Source organism: Muntiacus reevesi, chromosome 1 (genome assembly GCF_963930625.1).
Source record: "Muntiacus reevesi chromosome 1, mMunRee1.1, whole genome shotgun sequence".
Lineage (NCBI taxonomy): Eukaryota > Metazoa > Chordata > Mammalia > Artiodactyla > Cervidae > Muntiacus > Muntiacus reevesi.
Window position 1 is genome coordinate 51038354 of NC_089249.1, and position 18684 is coordinate 51057037.

The 18684-nt window shown below is 58.6% G+C and overlaps 1 protein-coding gene across 2 annotated transcripts in view; it reads left to right on the forward strand.

The window, feature by feature from the left end:
- Positions 1-18419, forward strand: part of B4GALNT3 (beta-1,4-N-acetyl-galactosaminyltransferase 3) — a 98190-nt gene extending 79771 nt beyond the window's left edge. Inside the window, exons 4-20 of one of the 2 annotated variants that reach the window (XM_065942935.1) lie at positions 1625-1720; positions 2127-2217; positions 2566-2666; positions 3011-3078; positions 4606-4684; positions 4799-4865; positions 6668-6811; positions 7737-7846; positions 8495-8595; positions 8810-8871; positions 9415-10195; positions 12084-12403; positions 13113-13266; positions 13478-13550; positions 13910-14063; positions 14657-14783; positions 16356-18419. In XM_065942935.1, the coding sequence (XP_065799007.1) occupies positions 1625-1720; positions 2127-2217; positions 2566-2666; positions 3011-3078; positions 4606-4684; positions 4799-4865; positions 6668-6811; positions 7737-7846; positions 8495-8595; positions 8810-8871; positions 9415-10195; positions 12084-12403; positions 13113-13266; positions 13478-13550; positions 13910-14063; positions 14657-14783; positions 16356-16464 (2637 nt within the window). In that variant the 3' untranslated portion in view covers positions 16465-18419. The remainder of the gene's footprint in view (positions 1-1624; positions 1721-2126; positions 2218-2565; positions 2667-3010; positions 3079-4605; positions 4685-4798; positions 4866-6667; positions 6812-7736; positions 7847-8494; positions 8596-8809; positions 8872-9414; positions 10196-12083; positions 12404-13112; positions 13267-13477; positions 13551-13909; positions 14064-14656; positions 14784-16355) is intronic. The other variant, XM_065942944.1, reaches the window with a different exon arrangement.
- Positions 18420-18684: the final 265 nt, after the last annotated feature.

Below are 18684 nucleotides of genomic sequence, written 5' to 3' on the forward strand. Positions count from 1 at the left end.
AGAGGGGTGAGGGGTGGCTAGAGGGTGGGCTCAGCCCTGAGTCAGGGCTTTACCCCCTGGGATGTGGACAGCTCCGTCCACCCGCCTGGGTTTCCCCTGCGGCTCAGGACATGAGGGGCAGGTGGGGGCAGCAGCTCCCCCCACCTCGTCCTTCCCCTGTCCCAGCCCCTGTGGCCTCTGGCCCCCTGGCTGAACAAGCGGACTTCTGGGGGTGTCCCCCCACACTCGGTTTTCTGTGGACGCGAGTCTCCCGGGGAGGGGCAAGGAGGGGGGCGGCTTGGAGGAGACAACTATGTCTTGTAAACCGGACTCAGGAATTTCCCCAGAAGTGGCACAATGTCCCCATTCTTTCCTTCCAAGCAGCCCCAGGCCACCCCCAACCTACGAGGCCGGCATTCTCTCTCCCACCCACCCCAGCCCCCCACTCACATTCCAGGGAGCGATGGCTGCTCCCCAAGGTCCCCAGGCCACCGAGCCCAGGAAGAGCCAAGTTCTGAGGGGATGGGGAGACAGGCCCTCCAAGTGGGGATGGGGGACCCCTCCAGCTGCACCTCAGGTCTTGGCAGTCCCATCGGGTTGGGGGGGTGCTCTGCCCGGCCCTTTCTCTCTCCCCCACCACCATCCCTCCCTCCAGAGCTCTTGCTGAAGGCCTTCTATGTGGGAAGGCCTTCCAGTTCTGGTACCCCCTCCTCTGTCTCCCTAAGGCCACTGGGATTTGGTATCTGATGCAGGGAAGAGAGGGCCTGTTCGTGTGGCCTGATGGGGTTCACCTCCCATACTCTAGAGATGGGGGGCATGGGGAGAGGGGAGAGTAAGACGGGGTCACCTGAAGCACTGTGTCCAGATGACTCGGGACAGGTCCCCCCTCCCTCCCCTCCCCCGCTCCCCGCCCTTCCACCCACTGGTGTCCTGGCTTCCCGCCCGTGGAGGGGAGGGGACCTGCTTGCTCCTGCTTTCCCTTGGCTGCCCCTGAGCCCCAGGCACCTGGGCGGTGTCCATGAGAGGCTCTGACTCTCGGGAGAGCCAGCCACAGGACCCTCTGCCAGCTGAGGGGGCAGCTCGAAGACCAGGGAGGTGAGGTTTCACCCAGGTCAGACAGCCACGTGGCTTTCCTCTTTGGAGACCGAAGGCGTGTGTGTGTGCTAAGTCGCTTCAGTCATGTCTGACTCTTTGTGACCCCATGGACTGTAGCCCACCAGGCTCCTCTGTCCAAGGGATTCTCCAGGCAAGAGTACTGGAGTGGGTTGCCATGCCCTTCTCCATGAGACTGAAGGGAAGGGGGCCAAACCGGCTGAAACCCAGCCTGGCGCCTCCCTCCTGCCACCCTGTCCTGCCCGTAACTCCCCCTGCCTGGGGAATGCAGATCAGTTCCCTTCCTGTGTGGGAAGCGCCTGGAGTGTGTGTGTGTGTTGGTATGTGTGTGTGTGTGTACATACATATGTGCATCTGTGTGTGAACACGTGCAAGGCCAGATAAAGAGACCCAGGCTTCAGGGCCAGGCCATGCAGCCATGGGGCCGAGGATGCGAAAGGTGCCGACGCGGACCGTGATCTGGAACAGTGAGGTGCGCTGGCCTGGGCGGGCCAGGCCTCTGTCTCACACTCACTCCGCCCCGTCCCCGCAGTTCCGCGGCCGCGTCAACTTGCACGTGTTTGAGGACTGGTGCGGCAGCTCCATCCAGCAGCTGCGGAGGAACCTCCACTTCCCCCTGTACCCCCACGTGAGTGCCTCCTGCCCCCTCCTGCCCGGCTCCTGGCTCTCACCACTCCTCTCCCCCCGCAACTTCCGCCTTCCTCCTCTCCCCTTGCTTTTTCTGGTTCACTTCCTTTCCTTTATCCCATGGACGCCCTTCGTCTGCCCACACTATCTCCCTTGTTCCCTCCTGAGAGATCCTGTCCATTTCCCTACCTTCCTCATGGCTCACAATACAGTTTCCCCAGGGGCCACCACATCCAGTTGTACAGGTTGTGCACTGTTCAAGGTCTGGATAAAGTAGCACATGGGAACCTGTACCCGGGTTTCACCTGCCTCACTCCCTCTCTGTCCTTCCGCCAGCCCTGAGCAGACCCGTCGCTTCACTTTCCTCTTCCCTCCCTGGGTAACGATCCCCTGATTTCCTGGCACAGATCCGCACAACCCTAAGGAAGCTGGCCGTGTCTCCCAAGTGGACCAACTACGGCCTCCGCATCTTTGGCTACCTGCACCCCTTCATGGATGGTGAGGCCACCCCACATCCTGCTGAAGTTCTCAGGGTACCTGGGCATGTCACCTGCCCTGGGCTGGCTGGCTGGACCGTTAGCCCACTTTCAGGGGAGCAGGGTTTGGACATGGTGAGGCCTCATGCATGCCCCCAGGTGGCCACTTCACACCTTGATTTGCAGGGTTCAAAACTAGCTTATCCCTCTCATGCCCTATCCATGGAGTCTCCCACGTGTAGAAACCCCCGCTTTACAAAGTGAGCAGGCTGGCACAAGACCCCACAGAGAATTTAGTCTCTGAGATGTGAGTGCCCGCTAGGGGAAGTTTTGTCCTGCCCTCACCTGGGAAATCACCCCCCATGCCCAGGGGAGATCCAGTTTGCCATCGCTGCCGACGACAACGCAGAATTCTGGCTGAGCCGGGACGACCAGGTCTCCGGCCTGCAGCTGCTGGCCAGCGTGGGCAAGGTAGGGTCCGCTCAGCCCCACAGGCCCTCTCATCCCCCCAGGAGCCAGGTCACCTGCCTCCATCAGGACACTCTTACAGAGGGATGGACGGGATGTGGGCGGGAACAGACCTGGAGAAGACTCAGGTCTAGACCACACCTGTCCTGGTCCTGGTGCCGAGGATTCGTGTGGCTTCTCGGGTTTTGTTGGAGGGAACACTTCGAGGAAAGCCGGCTGCTTCTCGGGTGGTCCTGAGCCCCCTCCCATCCCTCAGCATCTCCCCTCCCCACTTCCTCCCACCTCCTTCCTTTCTCCTTGTCTCCTCACTCATCACTCCCACCCTGCCTCTCTCCTCACATCTCCAGACTGGAAAAGAGTGGACTGCCCCTGGAGAGTTCGGAAAATTCCGGAGTCAGATTTCTAAGCCGGTCAGGTGAGTATGGGTCATGGTGAGCAGCAGATCCCCCAACCTGCTTCCCTAATGGAGGCAGGCTGGGAGCTGTCCCCTGGGCGGACCCCTCTGCCCCCCACCAACCATCACAGAGGTCCAGCAAGCCAGGGCTCCCTGCATTTCCGAAGAATGACAGAGACCTTCTGGCCCATCCTTCTTCACTTTAGATGAAGACCTGAGGCCCAGAGAGGGCTGTGACTTAATGAGGGTCACACAGGTATTGGGTGGCACTCAGGGCTGGGAAACAGAACGGGTCTCCTTTCTCTCTGCTCGTTTTCTCCATCTCTGGAGAGATCTATAGCTGTGCAGCCTAGAGCCCCGCTGCGTTTTCTGTGCTGCACAAAATTCTGGATGGCGGGGACCCCTGGGCAGGCTGGAGGGAAGGCCCGTAGTGGCTGGGGCGGGAACTAGCCCAGCCTCAGAGCGCCACCTGGTGGTCTGCACACACACACACACACACACGCACGCACGCACGCACGCACGCACACACGCACGCACGCACACACACACACACACACACACAACGGTTCCTGGAGTGGCTAGGGCAGGAACTAGTCCAGCCTCAGAGCGTCACCTGGTGGTCTGCACACACACACACGCATGCACGCGCGCACACACACGGTGAGAACACTTGTGGGCTTGATGGTTCCTGGAGTGGCTAGGGCGGGAGCTAGCCCAGCCTCAGAGCGCCACCTGGTGGTATGCGCGCGCGCACGTGCACACCCCCACACCCCCACACCCCCACCCACCCACCCAGGAGAACATGTGTGGGCTTGATGGTGCTGGTGCTGGTGTTGATGGTGGTGAAACAGGCCAGCGTGCACAGAGCACTGGCCGTGCCAGCCCCCATGGTCACCACTGCCCATGCGGCTCAGGAGAGTAACTGAGAACTGGGGCTGAGACCCAACTGCCTGGGTCCAAACCCCAATGTGGCCACTTATTACCTGTTGACTTTGGGCAAATTACCCAAGATTTCTGTACATAGCATTCATATCTACAGTTAGGGGTTAAGTGAGTTTGACTGTATAAAGCACTTAGCATGGGCTCCCCAAGTGGCTCAGTGATGAAGAGTCCTCCTACCAATGCAGAAGACACAGGAGACTCAGGTTCGATCCCTGGGTTGGGAAGCTCCTTTGAAGTAGGAAATGGCAACCCGCTCCACTATTCTTGCCTGGAAAATCCCGTGGACAGAGGAGCCTGGCGGGCTACAGTCCATAGGGTTGCAGAGTTGGACACAATGAAGTGTGCACACACGCACGGTGCTTACACGTAGGAACAGCTCCCTGAGGGTTAGCACTGTTATTTCACATGACTCCCCGAGTGTTCCGGGAGGTTTGTGCTGTTACTATCCCATCTCATGGGAGGGAAAACTGAGGCTGCCCCGTCAGTAAGTGGCGATGGGGATTCTGACCCAGACACTCAGCAGCAGGTCTGAGGGACCAGGAGCGAGGAGGGAGGGACCGGGCGTGTGCGGCGCTGGGAGGCAGCCTGTACCGTCTCTCCCGCCAGCCTGGCAGCCGCCCGCCGCTACTACTTCGAGGTGTTGCATAAACAGAACGACCAGGGCACCGACCACGTGGAAGTCGCGGTGAGAGCTCGCTGTCCCCTCAGCGCCCAACTGGCCGCCCCTCTGCCTGCTCCTTTGGACCGTGTTCCCAATCAGCCACCTCCAACCCTTCACCTCCACCCTCCCCTCTTCCAGTGGCGGCGGAATGACCCCGGGGCCAAGTTCAGCATTATCGACTCTGCTTCCCTGTCCCTCTTCACAAGTGAGTGTCCTGCCCAGCCTGGGGACGAGGCCAGGTGGGCCAGCCTGCTGGGCTCTGCCCACTGGGGGGCCTGGCATGGGGAGGCCAGAGCACGGATGTGAAGGGTGCGGGACGAGGAGCAGAGGCCAAAGGGACGCCATGGTCAGAGCTCCTTAGCCCTCGGGGTCAGTGACCTGGGAGAACTCTCTGCACGCTCTCGGAGTCCTCGCCCCAGAACAATGCCTATCCACCCCCAGACAGCATTGTCTGCATCATTCCAAGGGGCTCCAGAGACTGTGAGGCTCAGTCCAGGTGAAAACACCTCGGAGGGAGGCCAAGCCCCTACGATGCAGATGAGCCATCATGGTTCTTGCACAGCTGTGGCCAGGGGAGAGAAAGCATGCCGACCCGCATTCCGGCTGCAGCCTGTGGACGCTCTGATCACACTCGACACGGCTTGTGATTTCCTGTCTGGAGGCCCCGCAGAGCGGTCTCCACCAGCGAGTGTAACCCGCATGGGCCCAGGTGTAGGAGGAGCGGGCGCGCCAGAAGCCCTAGCAAGAAGGGAAGGCGGGTCTGGAGGAGCCTAGGAGATGGCAGGCAGTGTGTGTGGCAGGCAGGAGGGAGTAAGAAATGGCACATTTGGCTCACAAAAGAGGGTGGTCGTGGGGAAGAGATAAGGTGGGTGAGGGGAGGCTGCCAGCGACCAAGCAAGAGGCCACAGGGTCAAGGCAGAAGGGCCAGAAGAAGGGAGAGTTGGAATCAGTGTGAACCAAGAATAAAGAAGCCCACAGCAAATTCAGGTAGGAAACCTATAAGATGGCCAGAGGTTGCCAGCCTGTAGCATAGAAGGAGACCGCTCTGTGAGCCAAGGCAACTGAACCCTCAGACAGAGAGCAAACACCCCTGGAGGCCAGAGGGAGGTGCTGAGCTGGAAGTCTCAGGGCGCCCTGCTCACCTGGGCATGGGCTTATCCTAAGCCTACCTTGGAGCCTGAGGCAGACACCCTGCATTCACACTCAGCTTTGCCAGCCTGTCAGCTGTGTGATCTCAGGCACAAGTCTTCGCTTCCACTTGCGCGAGTTCCTTGTCTGTCAGGTAGGACTCATGATGTATTTAAGCCACAGTGATGACGAGGATTAAAGGCGTTGATATTTGCAAGACATTTTTTTGTCTTACAAATTTTTAAGAACAGTGTCTGGCTTATTATGTAGTAAGTGCTCTTCACGTATTTGTTAAACTGAACATACTTCTAAGGACAGATTTCTAGCAGGTGGCAGTAAAACATTCTGAGCAAGAGGTGGCTTTTTCCAGTTCACACAAAACTGTGGTGTGTGCCAGCCATGGGGCTGGTGGAGGGGATCCAGGGGAGATAAACAGCTGAAACCACAAGTTGTGGGGGCCCGACTCAGGTGGGCAGGGATTGGGCACATCCTATACAGTATTGGGCCTCCCTGATGTCTCAGCAGGTAAAGAATATGCCTGCAATGCAGTAAACACAGGAGATGCAGGTTTGATCCCTGGGTCGGGAAGATTCCCTGGTGGAGGAAATTGTAACCCACTCCAGTAGCCTTGCCTGGAGAATCCCATAGACAGAGGAACCTGGAGGGCTACAGTCCAAAGGATTGCAGCTTCAGACACTGAACAACTAAACAGACACACACACACATATACACACACACATATGGTACCAGGTTGTGGGGCAGCTGGTACCGGAGCCTTGACCTGGCCCCTTCCTGGCCCCTCGAGAAGGCAGAGGCCTGGCTTCTGGTCTGGCTTCTCTGGGAGTCACAGCTGTTCTGCTCTTTCCTCCCTGGGCCCAGATGAGACCCTCCTGAGGATGGACGAGGTGGACCACATCCCACATACAGCAGCCAGCCACGTGGGCTCCCCAGACCCGCTTCCCACTGACGAACAACCACCCGCCGACATGCTGCGGCCCGACCCTCGGGACACTCTCTATAAAGGTAAGACTTTGCCACGCACTTGACCTCCGACCTGGGGATGTATTGCCAGGCCCATGGTGTCAGGGAGGAGACTCGGGAGGCCTCTGTCCTGCACAGTGTCCCCAAACCAGAGCCTCTTTGCTTTCATGTGTGTGAAATAGAACACATGTACAGAACAGTGCAGAAATACAGACGGACCACTTCACAGTCACACCAGTCATTACAGAGCAAACGTGACAGGACAAGAAGTAGAGCCTGAATCCAGACATGCCTCTGCAATCGCAGGTATCAGTTTCTTACTGGATTCTAGCTCTTGTCCGGTGAGAGAAGTATGTCTCCACTAAGGCAATGACACCTTAAACTGTCGGGGGCATTTACATCTTAAAAGTTGACGTGGACTTCCCTAAGGGTCCTGTGGCTAAGACTCCTCGCTCCCAATGCAAGGGGGCCCGGGTTTCATTCCTGGTCAGGGAACTAGATCCCACATGCCACAACTAAAGAGTTCACACGCTGCAGCTAAGACCCAGAGCAGCCAAATAAATAAATACTTTAAATTAACAATTACGCTCCCCCCCACTGCCCCCATGACAAGTGGAAGGAAATTCAGTTACTGACGCCGCACTCAGGTGAGGCTTTGTGGTCTCTTGGAAGTTTTGAAAACTGTTTTGAGTCTATGGCCATACCACCCTGAACGCGCCCGATCTCGTCTGAAAGCTGTTTTGAGACTGGCCATATACAGCGATCCCAGCGTTCTACTGTTCCTTGAGCCAGGGGCTGTGTCCAAACTCCAAGGTGCCCCGTGAATGCCACCCCCACCCTCGAGGGGGGCCAGCTTGGTTTAGCAGCCTCAACCATCGGATGTGGGCCCTCTCACGAGCAAATACAGACATGTGCAGGCTCCAGGCTGCAGCCCGCAGCCCTCAGCCACCTCCTTCCACTCCCCCAGTGCCTCTGATCCCCAAGGCTCAGCTCCGACATGTCTTGCCCGATTGCCCCTACAAGCCCAGCTACCTGGTGGACGGGCTCCCTCTGCAGCGCTACCAGGGACTCCGGTTTGTAAGTCTTGCCTGGGCGACAGGGGCTGGAATGGGAGGGGCTGGCTGAGGCTGACCCCCTCCTCCCCACGCCACACCGCTGGTATTCCGTGGGTGCCCAGCCTGGACGGGCAGCCCTGCGGAGCCCGGCGCTGTGCAGTGTGTGGCCTGGCCGAGGCCTCCTACCCTCTGCCTGAGGGCAGTGGTATTTATTAAACTATAGACAAGGCGCTAGGGAGGTGAACTGTGGAGGGACTTGGCTTTAGAGAACCTAGAGCCCGTGTGGAGGCCGAGAGGCAGGGTGATGCTGGGCTCCTGGGCCCAGAGATGACGGCGGGGGAGACTGGAGGCAGGACAGAGGGCCGGGGGCAGCTGTGGGGCAGGGTTGAGAGGGTTTTGTTAGAGCTGTGTTTGAAGGGGCGCAAAAAGCAGTGTAGGGAGTGGTGAGGGTTGGTCCCGGGGTGCAGGAGGTGGCGGGAAAGGCCACAGGAGGAGAGGTGGGTGGTCTCAGCTGAAGCTGGATGAGCTGTGGCAGAAGACGGGAAGTGGGCACTGGGGAGCCCGGCTCAGGGGCACGTGCCACCCAGGTCCTAGGAGGGGGTGTAAAGAGTGGCTGGAATCCAGATGCTTGGTCCACAGCAGCCCCGTGCCTTCCTCCTCCCCCCGCCAGATTCACCTGTCTTTTGTTTACCCTAATGACTACACCCGCCTGAGCCACATGGAGACCCAGAATAAGTGTTTCTACCAGGAAAATGCCTACTACCAAGACAGGTGAGGCGCTGAGTGGGGGGGAGCCAGGAGAGCTCCCTGGACCAGGGGGGCTTCGAGGGCGCTCCACCGAGGGCCTTGGCTTTTCCTGGGTGCTTCACACACACGTGCGCGCACACACACACATATATGCACACATGTGCACATACAGTCACACCCCTCTCCCCTGTAACCCCGGCCAGCTGTGACCTCAGAGCTCCCCTCCTCCCCACTGCAGGCTCAGCTTTCAAGACTACATCAAGATTGACCAGCCTCAGAAGCAGGGCCCAGAGCAGCCAGGTACAGAGTGACGGCCGAGCCTCCGGGCCAGACTGGAGGGTGACAGTCCAGACTGGGCCAGAACCGCCCCCAGGAGCTTAGAGTGCAAACCCTGCAGCCCCTTCCCCCAGGCCTAAGAGATGGGAAGCAGCCCTTCACCCCCTTAATTTCCAAGACAAGTAGGGACGTTTCAAAAGTGGGGTGGTCCAGAGGAGGAGATTCAGGGCCCTGGCGGAAGCGCCCTGAAGGCCCGAGGACCTTGCCTGCCCTGCACTTAGGAAACTGCCCTACAGAAGCACTGTCCTCCCACGGCCTCTCACCTTGCAGGGTTGGGGCCTGACCCCGGCCATCCGCTGGGCCCCTGCTAGCACTTTCTGTCCCTCATGTCACCACCCTTGATAGCAGCCCTTTATGCCGATGGAGACGCTGGGTTAGTTGAGGCTGAGTAACTCACCCTGGGTCTTGCCGGGGACCCCTGCCCATCTCACCTACCTGGTCCTCAGCAGCCTTCTGGATCTTGTTGGGGAGAGGTTGAAAAGCCCATGTGAGGGATGGTTTTAACAGCAGGTTTCGAGGACAGCCTTCTAGAAGAATCCCAGTATGGAGAAGTGGCAGAGGACACCCCTGCCCCTGATGGCCAGAATGCCAGGATGCCAGCAGGGAAGTCAGACACCCCTGACCGCCGCCTCCGAAACCTGCGGAGACTCCTGGCTCGGGCCCAGGAGGGCCTGGCAGCGCCCCCTCCCTGGCAGAACTCCACAGCCTCCCTCCCCGTGAGGCCCAGTACCGCCCCTGCCCAGCCAGCAGACAAGAAGGCGAGGAAGCCCAGCCTCGAGCCCCACCAGGCTCTGCAGCATCCTGACAAGTGGCCCCCGGGTCCCCAGGCTGGGCACTCGCCTCCAGCTAAGAGGCCCAGGCCCCCCGGTGCCAGTCCTGGGAAGATGCTTGGGCGGTCCCAGTGGCTGAACCAGGTCGAGTCGTACATCGCAGAGCAGAGAAGGGGCGATAGGATGGAGCCTCCGGCCCCCAGAAGGGACTGGCCTGAAGAGCAGGACGTGGTGGTGGCAGTAGCCAGCCAAGAAGGACAAATGGACGGCGAGGCTGAGGGGGAGGACGAGGGGGAGGACGAGGAGGATGTGAGCGAGGTGTTGGAGTACCTGTCCATGTTCGACCCGGTGGTGAACTGGGAGCAGACCTTCAGCGCCCACGACCTGGATTTCCAAGCACTGCGGACAGACTGGATCGACCTGAACTGTAACACGTCGGGCAACCTGCTGCTTCCAGAGCAGGAGGCGCTCGAGGTCACGCGGGTCTTCCTGAAGAAGCTCAACCAGAGGAGCCGGGGGTAAGGTAAAGGGCTCTCTGGGGCCGGGCGGGGAGGGGCGCCTGGGAGGATGCATGCCTTCGGGTCTTGGCCCCACCGTCTGGCAAGGTCTGAAACCCTCAGGGCCTGGCCCTGGGCACGGGCTGAGCTCTGGGAAGGCGCTCATGCAAGGAGCCAGTAAAGAGGTGGAACTAGCAAAACTGGCGCTAAAAAGACACTCTGAGACCCCAGATGTGGGCTGGAAGGGTGGCAGCAGAAGACACGACTGAGCACTTGGTTTTTTTCATTCATTCATTCATTCAACCCACTGATATTTTTCTACTTCAGATAAAAGGCATATATCATTTAATTCACCATTTAGGAGTGTACAGTTGAGTGGTTTTTAAGTATATTTAGGAATGTTGTGCAGCCACCACCCCTATCTGATTCCAGAATGTTTTCATCACTTTTAAAAGAAACCTGGTTAGCGGTTTGCCTCCTTCCTCCCAGGCTCTGGCAAGCACTTCTCTGCTTGATCTCTGTAGATTTGCCAATGCCGGACATTTCACACGTGTCTGGCTTCTTTCACTTAGCAAGTGCTTCCAAGCCTCATGCACATTGTGGAATGTTATCAGTGCTTCATTTCTCTGTACAGCTGTGTAATATTCCACTACCTGGGCAGACTACATGTTGTCTGTTTATTCATCAGCTGATGGACATTTGACTTGTTTCCACTTTTTGCTCTTATGAATGATGCTGCTATGAACATTCATGTGCAGGGTATTTGCGTGACCCTGTTTTCAGTTCTCCTGGGTAAATTCCTTGGGATTGAATGACTGGGTCATAGAGTAACTCTAGGTTTAACATTTTGAGGAACTACCAACTCTTTTGCAAATCATCTGTACCATTTTATATTCCATCAGCGGTCTATAAAGGCTCCAGTTTCTCCATACTCTCATCAATTCTAATTTTCCTTTTTTTAAAAAATAGCCACGCTAGTGGATGTGAAGTGGTATTGCACTGTGGTTTTGATTTGCATTTCCCTAGTGAAACTCCAATACTTTAGCCACCTGATGCGAAGAGTTGACTCATTGGAAAAGACCCTGATGCTGGGAGGGATTGGGGGCAGGAGGAGAAGGGGACGACAGAGGATGAGATGGCTGGATGGCATCACCGACTCGATGGGCATGAGTTTGAGTAAACTCCGGGAGTTGGTGATGGACAGGGAGGCCTGGCGTGCTGCGGTTCATGGGGTCACAAAGAGTCGGACATGATTGAGCGACTGAACTGAACTGAACTGAGTGACTGGTGATGTCGGATCAACCAGTCAGCATTTCCAATCATCTGTTGTGTCTTTTCTTTTAAAATTATTCTTTTATTAGCCATATATGTTAAAAAAATTTTTTTTAATTTGTCTGTTTTTTAGCTGTTCTGGGTCTTCATTGCTGCATGCCGGCTTTCTCTAGTTGCAGTGAGCAGGGGCTGCCCTCTAGCAGTGGCATGCAGGCTCAAGAGTTGTGGTGTATGAGCTTAGTTGCTCTGCGGTATGTGAGATTTTCCAGGACTAGGGATCGAATCCGTGTCCCCCACATGGGCAGGCGGATTCTTAACCACTGGACCACCAGGGAAGTCCCCCTTGTGTCTTTCACACTATTGACTGAACAGAGCTGCATAGTAATGAGGGTCAGTTTCTGAAGGAATCTCTTCACTATGACTCATGGCTCCACCTTACGTGCTGAATACTTAGGGTCTTAGAGCTCTAAGAGACTAGCTCGTCCATCTCTATGGATCCTTATTTTAAAGATGATGGCAGTGCTCACTGGAGCTGGTAAGCATCGTGTGTGTGTTAACCAGCCGTGAAGCTGGGCAAAGCCCGGGGTCACCTGACACACGGGGTGGAGTGACAGAAGCCCCCCACCCTTCCTTCCAGGAGGTACCAGCTTCAGCGCATTGTGAATGTGGAGAAGCGGCAGGACCACCTCCGCGGGGGCCGCTACCTCCTGGAGCTCGAGCTGCTGGATCAAGGCCAGCGCCTGGTGCGGCTCTCCGAGTTTGTGTCCACGCGTGGCTGGCAGGGCGCCGATGCTGCGGGCGGGAAGGAGGCTGAGGCCCGGAACCTGCAGGGCCTGGTGTGGAGCCCACATGACTTCCAGGGGCAAGTCCCGGGTGCCCGGGGCCCGGAGCCCAAGCTGTGCTGGCCCCAGGGCTTCTCCTGGAACCACCGCGCCGTGGTCCACTTCATTGTGCCGGGTGAGCCTCCCACTGCCTAGGCGCCTTCGACCGAGCAAAGGCCTCGTGAGATTGCAAGCACCTGGTCTCTGCTCCCCGACGTGGTCTCACAGGATCTGGGGGAAAGGCCACTTTGGGAAACAGGGGCTCACGGGAGAAAAGTAACTGGTCTCAGGTGACCTGGGCTGTCAGGGCGGGGAGCTGAGAAGGACGGCTGACCGGCAGCTCTTCCCGTGGAACCTGCATGCAGGGTTGGGTGTGAACAATGGGCTGGGACTGCTGGCCTGGGGCAGTGAGACAGGGAGGGGCTTGGGGAGCGGGCCGCCTGGTTTTCACTAGGAGAGAGGGAGAGGGGAGCTGGTCACAGGAGTAGAACAGGTTGGAGGGGGTCGGACAGGAAGTGCAGGGTGATCGTGGGATGGACAGCTGGTGGGTTGGACTGTCAGGGCCCAGGAGGGTTACTATGAGAGCAGATGACAAGCCCCAGCTCCAGGCCTTCTGCGGGGCCCTGCCTGGGAGGCTGTGCAGGGAGGGGGTGGAGAGGCCCCTGTACCAGGAGCTCTCCCGCTGCCCTCCGACCCCCATTGCCCTGCTGACCTTTCTCATAGCCACACTGCCCTAAGCAAAGGTCCAGTGGGACTCCTGAGCACGCAGGACCAGGAGTGGAGGGCACTGCTTTTCATTACTCTACTTCTTTCTCCCCACCCACCCTGCCTGCCCCTCTGGGCAGTGAAGAACCAGGCGCGCTGGGTGCAGCAATTCATCAGAGACATGGAGACCCTGTCCCGGGTCACCAGTGACCCACACTTCAATATCATCATCACAGACTATAGCAGTGAGGACATGGATGTCGAGATGGCCCTGAAACAGTCCAAGCTGCGGAGGTGAGGGTGTTCCTGGTGGGGTGCAGCCTGAGAAACCTCTTCCTGAAGTCCCATCAGTGCCCTGATTCCCAGTCTAGCTTTTCCCAGAGGATTCACCCACCCAGAGTCCCATCCCAGGAGCCTGCATCACCTCTATGCTGCCCGCCAGCTTCCTCCTGGGACTGTCACAGCTGGGTCCTGAGGCTCAACCTCTCTTTTGCTCTCCCCGCAGCTACCAGTACATGAGGCTAAGTGGGAATTTTGAACGCTCGGCTGGACTCCAGGCTGGTGTGGACCTGGTGAAGGTAAGCGGCCTGAGAGGGGCCTGGGAGACAATGAAAGCTGGTAAAGAGATCCTCAGATGGCCAGCTCCTCGGGGAGAAAAAGGCACAAGACACATGGTCCTCTCTGCTACTCTGCAGGGCCAGGGTCAGGGTGGGAGCATTTGTCCAGAGTCCCCAGCGTCCACGAAGACAGTCAGGGTTCCCTCTGTGATCACGAGAACTGTGCCCCAATGCCCAGGGCCGTGGAAATCCATCCAACACTTTATTTCATGCAAGCTTGCCAGTCACTGAAATGGGAGAGAGCCTGAGGATGGTCCTAGAGTGTCCTGAGCTCCTCACCCTGGTCTAGGGGGACTGCTGATGCCCCCATCTGTCCTCAGGACCCGCACAGCATCATCTTCCTCTGCGACCTCCACATCCACTTCCCAGCTGGCATCATCGACACCATCCGGAAGCACTGCGTGGAGGGCAAGATGGCCTTCGCCCCCATGGTCATGAGGCTGCACTGTGGGGCCACCCCCCAGTGGCCCGAGGGTGAGCCTGCCCTGGGCTCAGGAGGGTAGGAAAGACCTCTGTGCCTTGGTGCTTAACCCGGAGCTGGAGACAGTCCTGTCTACGGCGGCAGCACCCACTCTCCATCCCTTCCCCTTCCCCATCTCCACTCACCTGGCTGCCCTGCTCACCTGGGCAGACCACGAAGTGCCCCAGGGCTGAGCTGACAACAGCGGCAGCAGCAAGGCTGAACACTTCCTGTCACGTCTTCCCCTTCATTTGTTCATCAGACATTTACCAAGCACTTTCTATGTGCCAGAAGGTGTGCCTGCGGAGGATGCAGGGATGGGAGGTTTCCTGCCTGAAGAGGGAGCCGGGCATGGCTGCACCCTTGGGAGCTGCTGTTGTCAAAGCCTCCTGGGGGCTGTCATCAGCACTTGGCCCCTCCCTGGGGGACTGCTGGCTTCCCTGGACCTGGAAATTTAGCTCAGAGGGCTTTCCCTACAAACAGGAAAGGGCTCATTCCGATGAGAATCTTCTGCCTCCCAGAAGATACTCTAGGAGTGTGACCCCGGAGCCCCCTCGGTCCACCTCCTGGCCCCGGTTCAGTTCCCCCGGGGCTTGTCTGTCTGCAGGCTACTGGGAGGTGAACGGATTCGGGCTGCTAGGCATCTACAAGTCAGACCTGGACAGGATCGGCGGCATGAACACCAAGGAGTTCCGAGACCGCTGGGGCGGAGAGGACTGGGAGCTGCTGGACAGGTGACTGGGGAGGGGCCTGGGGGAGGAGCCTGGAGCAGGGGCGGGGCTAGAGCCCCCCAGGCCCAGCCCCCTTGGCCCCACTGGACTGGATTCCTTTCCTTGCTGGGTCTGAGCTATTGGAGGGAATCCTGCCTCTGCCTGTGTGGCAGGGCAGGCGTGGAGGGTGCTTGGCAGGCTGTTAGGGAAGGGCACAGACTCCGAGCTGTGACGGTGTAAATGGTAATGTTGTCCCCTGACCACCTGGGAGAACACGGCTGGGGAGGAGGCCGGGGTTTTGGGGGGTTGATGAGAGAGTCAGCACAGGGTCACCATAAGAGCCAGTGTGTACCGTTAAAAGCATCGAGTATCCAGGAGGCTCTGGCTCCCTGGAACCCCGAGAGAAGGGAGCTTTGGGGAAGAGGACAGGCTAGCAGGACACAGGGAGAGGCATTTCAGAGTGTGTGGGTGGTGAGGAACTGGAGGCTTAGTTTGAGATTCCTCCTCAAAATTCCTCAAGAAATTTGCTGCCAAGGGGAGGAGGGGGAAAGTGGGTGACACCTGGAGATTTGAGCTTTAGGAGTGAGGGTGAAGGGGAGGGAGGAGGAGAATCCAAGAGAGAAAGGATGTAATTGCTGATGCCGCATCCAGAGGAGGTAGATGGGGCAAGGTCAGGGGCTCCAGGTGGAGGGGACCCTGATGAGGAAGAGACACTCTTCTCCCTGGGAGACTGGGCACCTCCTCACCGCCTAGTCCCTGGGCACCTGCCTGGGCAGGTGATGGACATCCTCCACTCCCTTCTTAGTGGACACCCTCCACTCCCCAGACCCCGGGAGGGACATGTGGTCATCTCCGGTTCCCAGATGAGAAAACTGAGCCTCCAGGAGAAGTTAACGACTTGCCCCAAATCTCTCAGCTCTGACTGTCTTGAAAACCCGATCTGAAAACTTGAAAATTGGATCTGTTTGATTTTCCCCCTAGAGGGCAGGCAGGCAGGCAGGAAGGTGACAATACTAAGAGAATTTAAGGTGCAAATGAGAGTGGGTGAGGGAGCTTGTGTTAGATAATACAGCTCCCATAAAGCTCCACGGTCAGACCCCAAAGCGGAGAGAAGCCTGGTGTTACCTCCACCCCTGGGGGAAGGCAGACCTCCACAGTTCTGCCTCCTCTGAGGCCCAGGGAGTGAGAAACTTCTCCAAATTCCTGTTACTTCCACCTGCTGGGAACACAGGCCTCCCAACAGACTATGCGACTATGCGGGTGGAAAGGGGGAGGTGGGGGAGCTGGGACAAGGTCTGCTTCCGGACTCCCCCTTCCTCCATCAGACAGGGTGGAGGGACCCCTGCTGGCCAATCTCCAGGTGTGCTGAGTACTCGCATCCTTCTTCACTGGTCCTCACCGCATCCACCACTGTATCCATTTACCGTTTCTAGGGAGAGAGGCTCTGAGACACGGGCCCAGGCCGTTTGGCTGTCTTTGTCCCACCCCTGCCTCATGGGAAGCGGCCAGGGCCTGGTGGGGCTGTGGAAGGGGGGCTGACCCTCCCCCCACTTCCCTCGGTGCTTCTGTGGCTCATCCCACCCCCCTCCCACCCAGGATCCTCCAAGCCGGCCTGGAAGTGGAGCGTCTCTCCCTCCGAAATTTCTTCCATCACTTCCATTCCAAGCGGGGCATGTGGAACCGCCGCCAAATGAAGACGCCATAACCCCGGCAGGGGTGGGGCGCCCGCTGGACCGATGGCTTCGGGCACCTGGACCGCGGTGGCCCGGCCAGTGCCCGCTCGCTGCCGGAGCGGGAAGGGAGGGGAGCAGGGGCCATGGTGGGCCCGAGCAGCCTCCAAGTCGGTACCCCCTGCCCCGGCGGCCGTCCTCCGCCTCTGGGCCTTCGGGGCCAGGAGACGAGACAGAGGTGGCAGAGTTCTCAGGAAGGGCAGCGGGACCAGGTTGAGGGAGGTGAGCCCAACCTGGCAGACCACACTGACCAGGAGGCGCCTTCCAGGGCCCACCTGGGGCTCCTCGGGGGGGCAGTGACAATGGACTGGAAACTCTTCTGTTGGGCGAATTTTATTGGGGTTTTACTTTTTTTTTTAACAGAAAACCAAAACCACACATGTCCAGACCCAGCATAGACTGTGAGGGGGGGGTGGAGTTGTGCATTTAGGAAGGGCACCCCGCCTCCCCTGCATACCTCAGACCCACAGGTGCGTCCCTGGACTCTGGGGAGCTGGCCCCACGTGGAGCTGTTCCCAGCTCCCCTGCAGATCCGTGCCTCCAGGACACACACACCCTCCCAGGTAGCCAACCGACAGCTGGCTGCGGATCAGGGCATTAACCTCACCCTCCAGCCGCACTGACTCCAGGCTGGCTGGAAGCACAGAGGGGACCAACTCCTCCCAGTGCCTCAGGGGTTTGGGGCCAGGGGACCAACAGGGGGTGGTGGGCTCCTGGCTTCCCTGTGCAGGGCATGGCTCCCACATGCATCACAGGTGAGGGAGGGTGGGGGGCGATGGCAGGGACGAGAAGCCCCCTTCTGTCCCAGCCACCTGTGAGCTGGGCCTTGAGGACCACATGAAGCAGAGCGGGGAGAGGATGAGGGGAGGTGTGAGGTCCAGGGGGAGGATTGAGAAGGGAAGCGGGAAGCCTGAGTCCTCACAGCTCAGCTCTTCCTGCCGCCTGCAGGGAGGAAGAGGAGAAAGACCCTCTGAAGGGGGAACGGGCCCCAGGGGGTGGGGGGGAAGGTCTGGGGAGGTCAGGCAAAGGTGTCGTTCTGTCGACAGAGCCGGAGCAGGACTGAAAAGTGAAGCCGTTTCAGGGAGCACAGCCCTCGGCCTCTGTGGCCTGGGGCGCCTTTTCTGTCACCTAGATCACATCGCACATTTCTCTTGCACTAATGATCCCAGGCGCCTCTAGGCTGGGGATGTTTCTACTGCTGCTGCCTTCTGCGCTGCTCTGACTCACCACCGGTGTGCTGGGTGTGCTGGACACGGCCTCGCAAAGCCCAGCATCTGTGAGGAAGGGCCCAGAGTGGGTGTGGCAGGACCCGGGAGGCCAGCCCGCTGGGCCCAGGCTCGGTGTCGTGAAGGAGTCCAGGTCTCGGTGTGTGGAACTGCAGAGTCCGCCCGGTGGGCCCCGCGCTCACCCAGAGCATGAACTTGGCCTCCGGGAGAATGGAGCCCCGCGGGAACCTTCTGGAGGTTGACAAGAACCCCTGCCTCCCTCCTAAGAAATCAGGAAGGACATGGATTTTTTTGGTTAATGGATTGTGGCTTGTGGATGCTCCATCTGCCCTCAGGCTATGGCCTCTTATGGTCCTGGCTCACACGCCGCCTTGCCTTCTGAGAAGGACTGTAGGGAGTAGGTGAGAGCTGCGGCTGCCTGGGCGGCCAGGTTTCTTTCTGGGGCTACTTTTATCCCTGGGCGTTGCCCAGCAAGGCCTGAGTCCACCCAGATGGCCCTCCTGCTTCACTCCTCCTGAGGACAGGTGTCTGCCCAGCCTCCCCTTCCCGGCCTGCCACCCCCTCTGCCCCAGCCAGTGCCTTGCATTCTGTGTTTGTTACCTCCACACCATCTGCCTTAATGGAGGGGGCCTGGCATGGCCCCTACGTGGTAGGGAAATGTGTAGGGTGCGGGGAGGGAAAGCGTTAAATACAGCATCTTCTCAGAAAACAAAATGCCCTTGTGTCTTCCTGTTGCCCATCGGGGTGGGAGAGGCTGGGCAGAGGGCCCAGGCTCACGTGGCCATCCCTAAGTTCTGAGGCCTCTGGTGGACATGCCAAGGATGCTCCATATTACCCTTCATCACCTGTCTGTCTGTGTGTTGGAGGGGGCAGCCTTCCCTGCACTGTGGTTTACTCAGGAACGGGACCACGATGTTCCTGTCTGAGGAGCATTTTTTGTGCAATTGATTCATGCGGGTTGGAGAAACC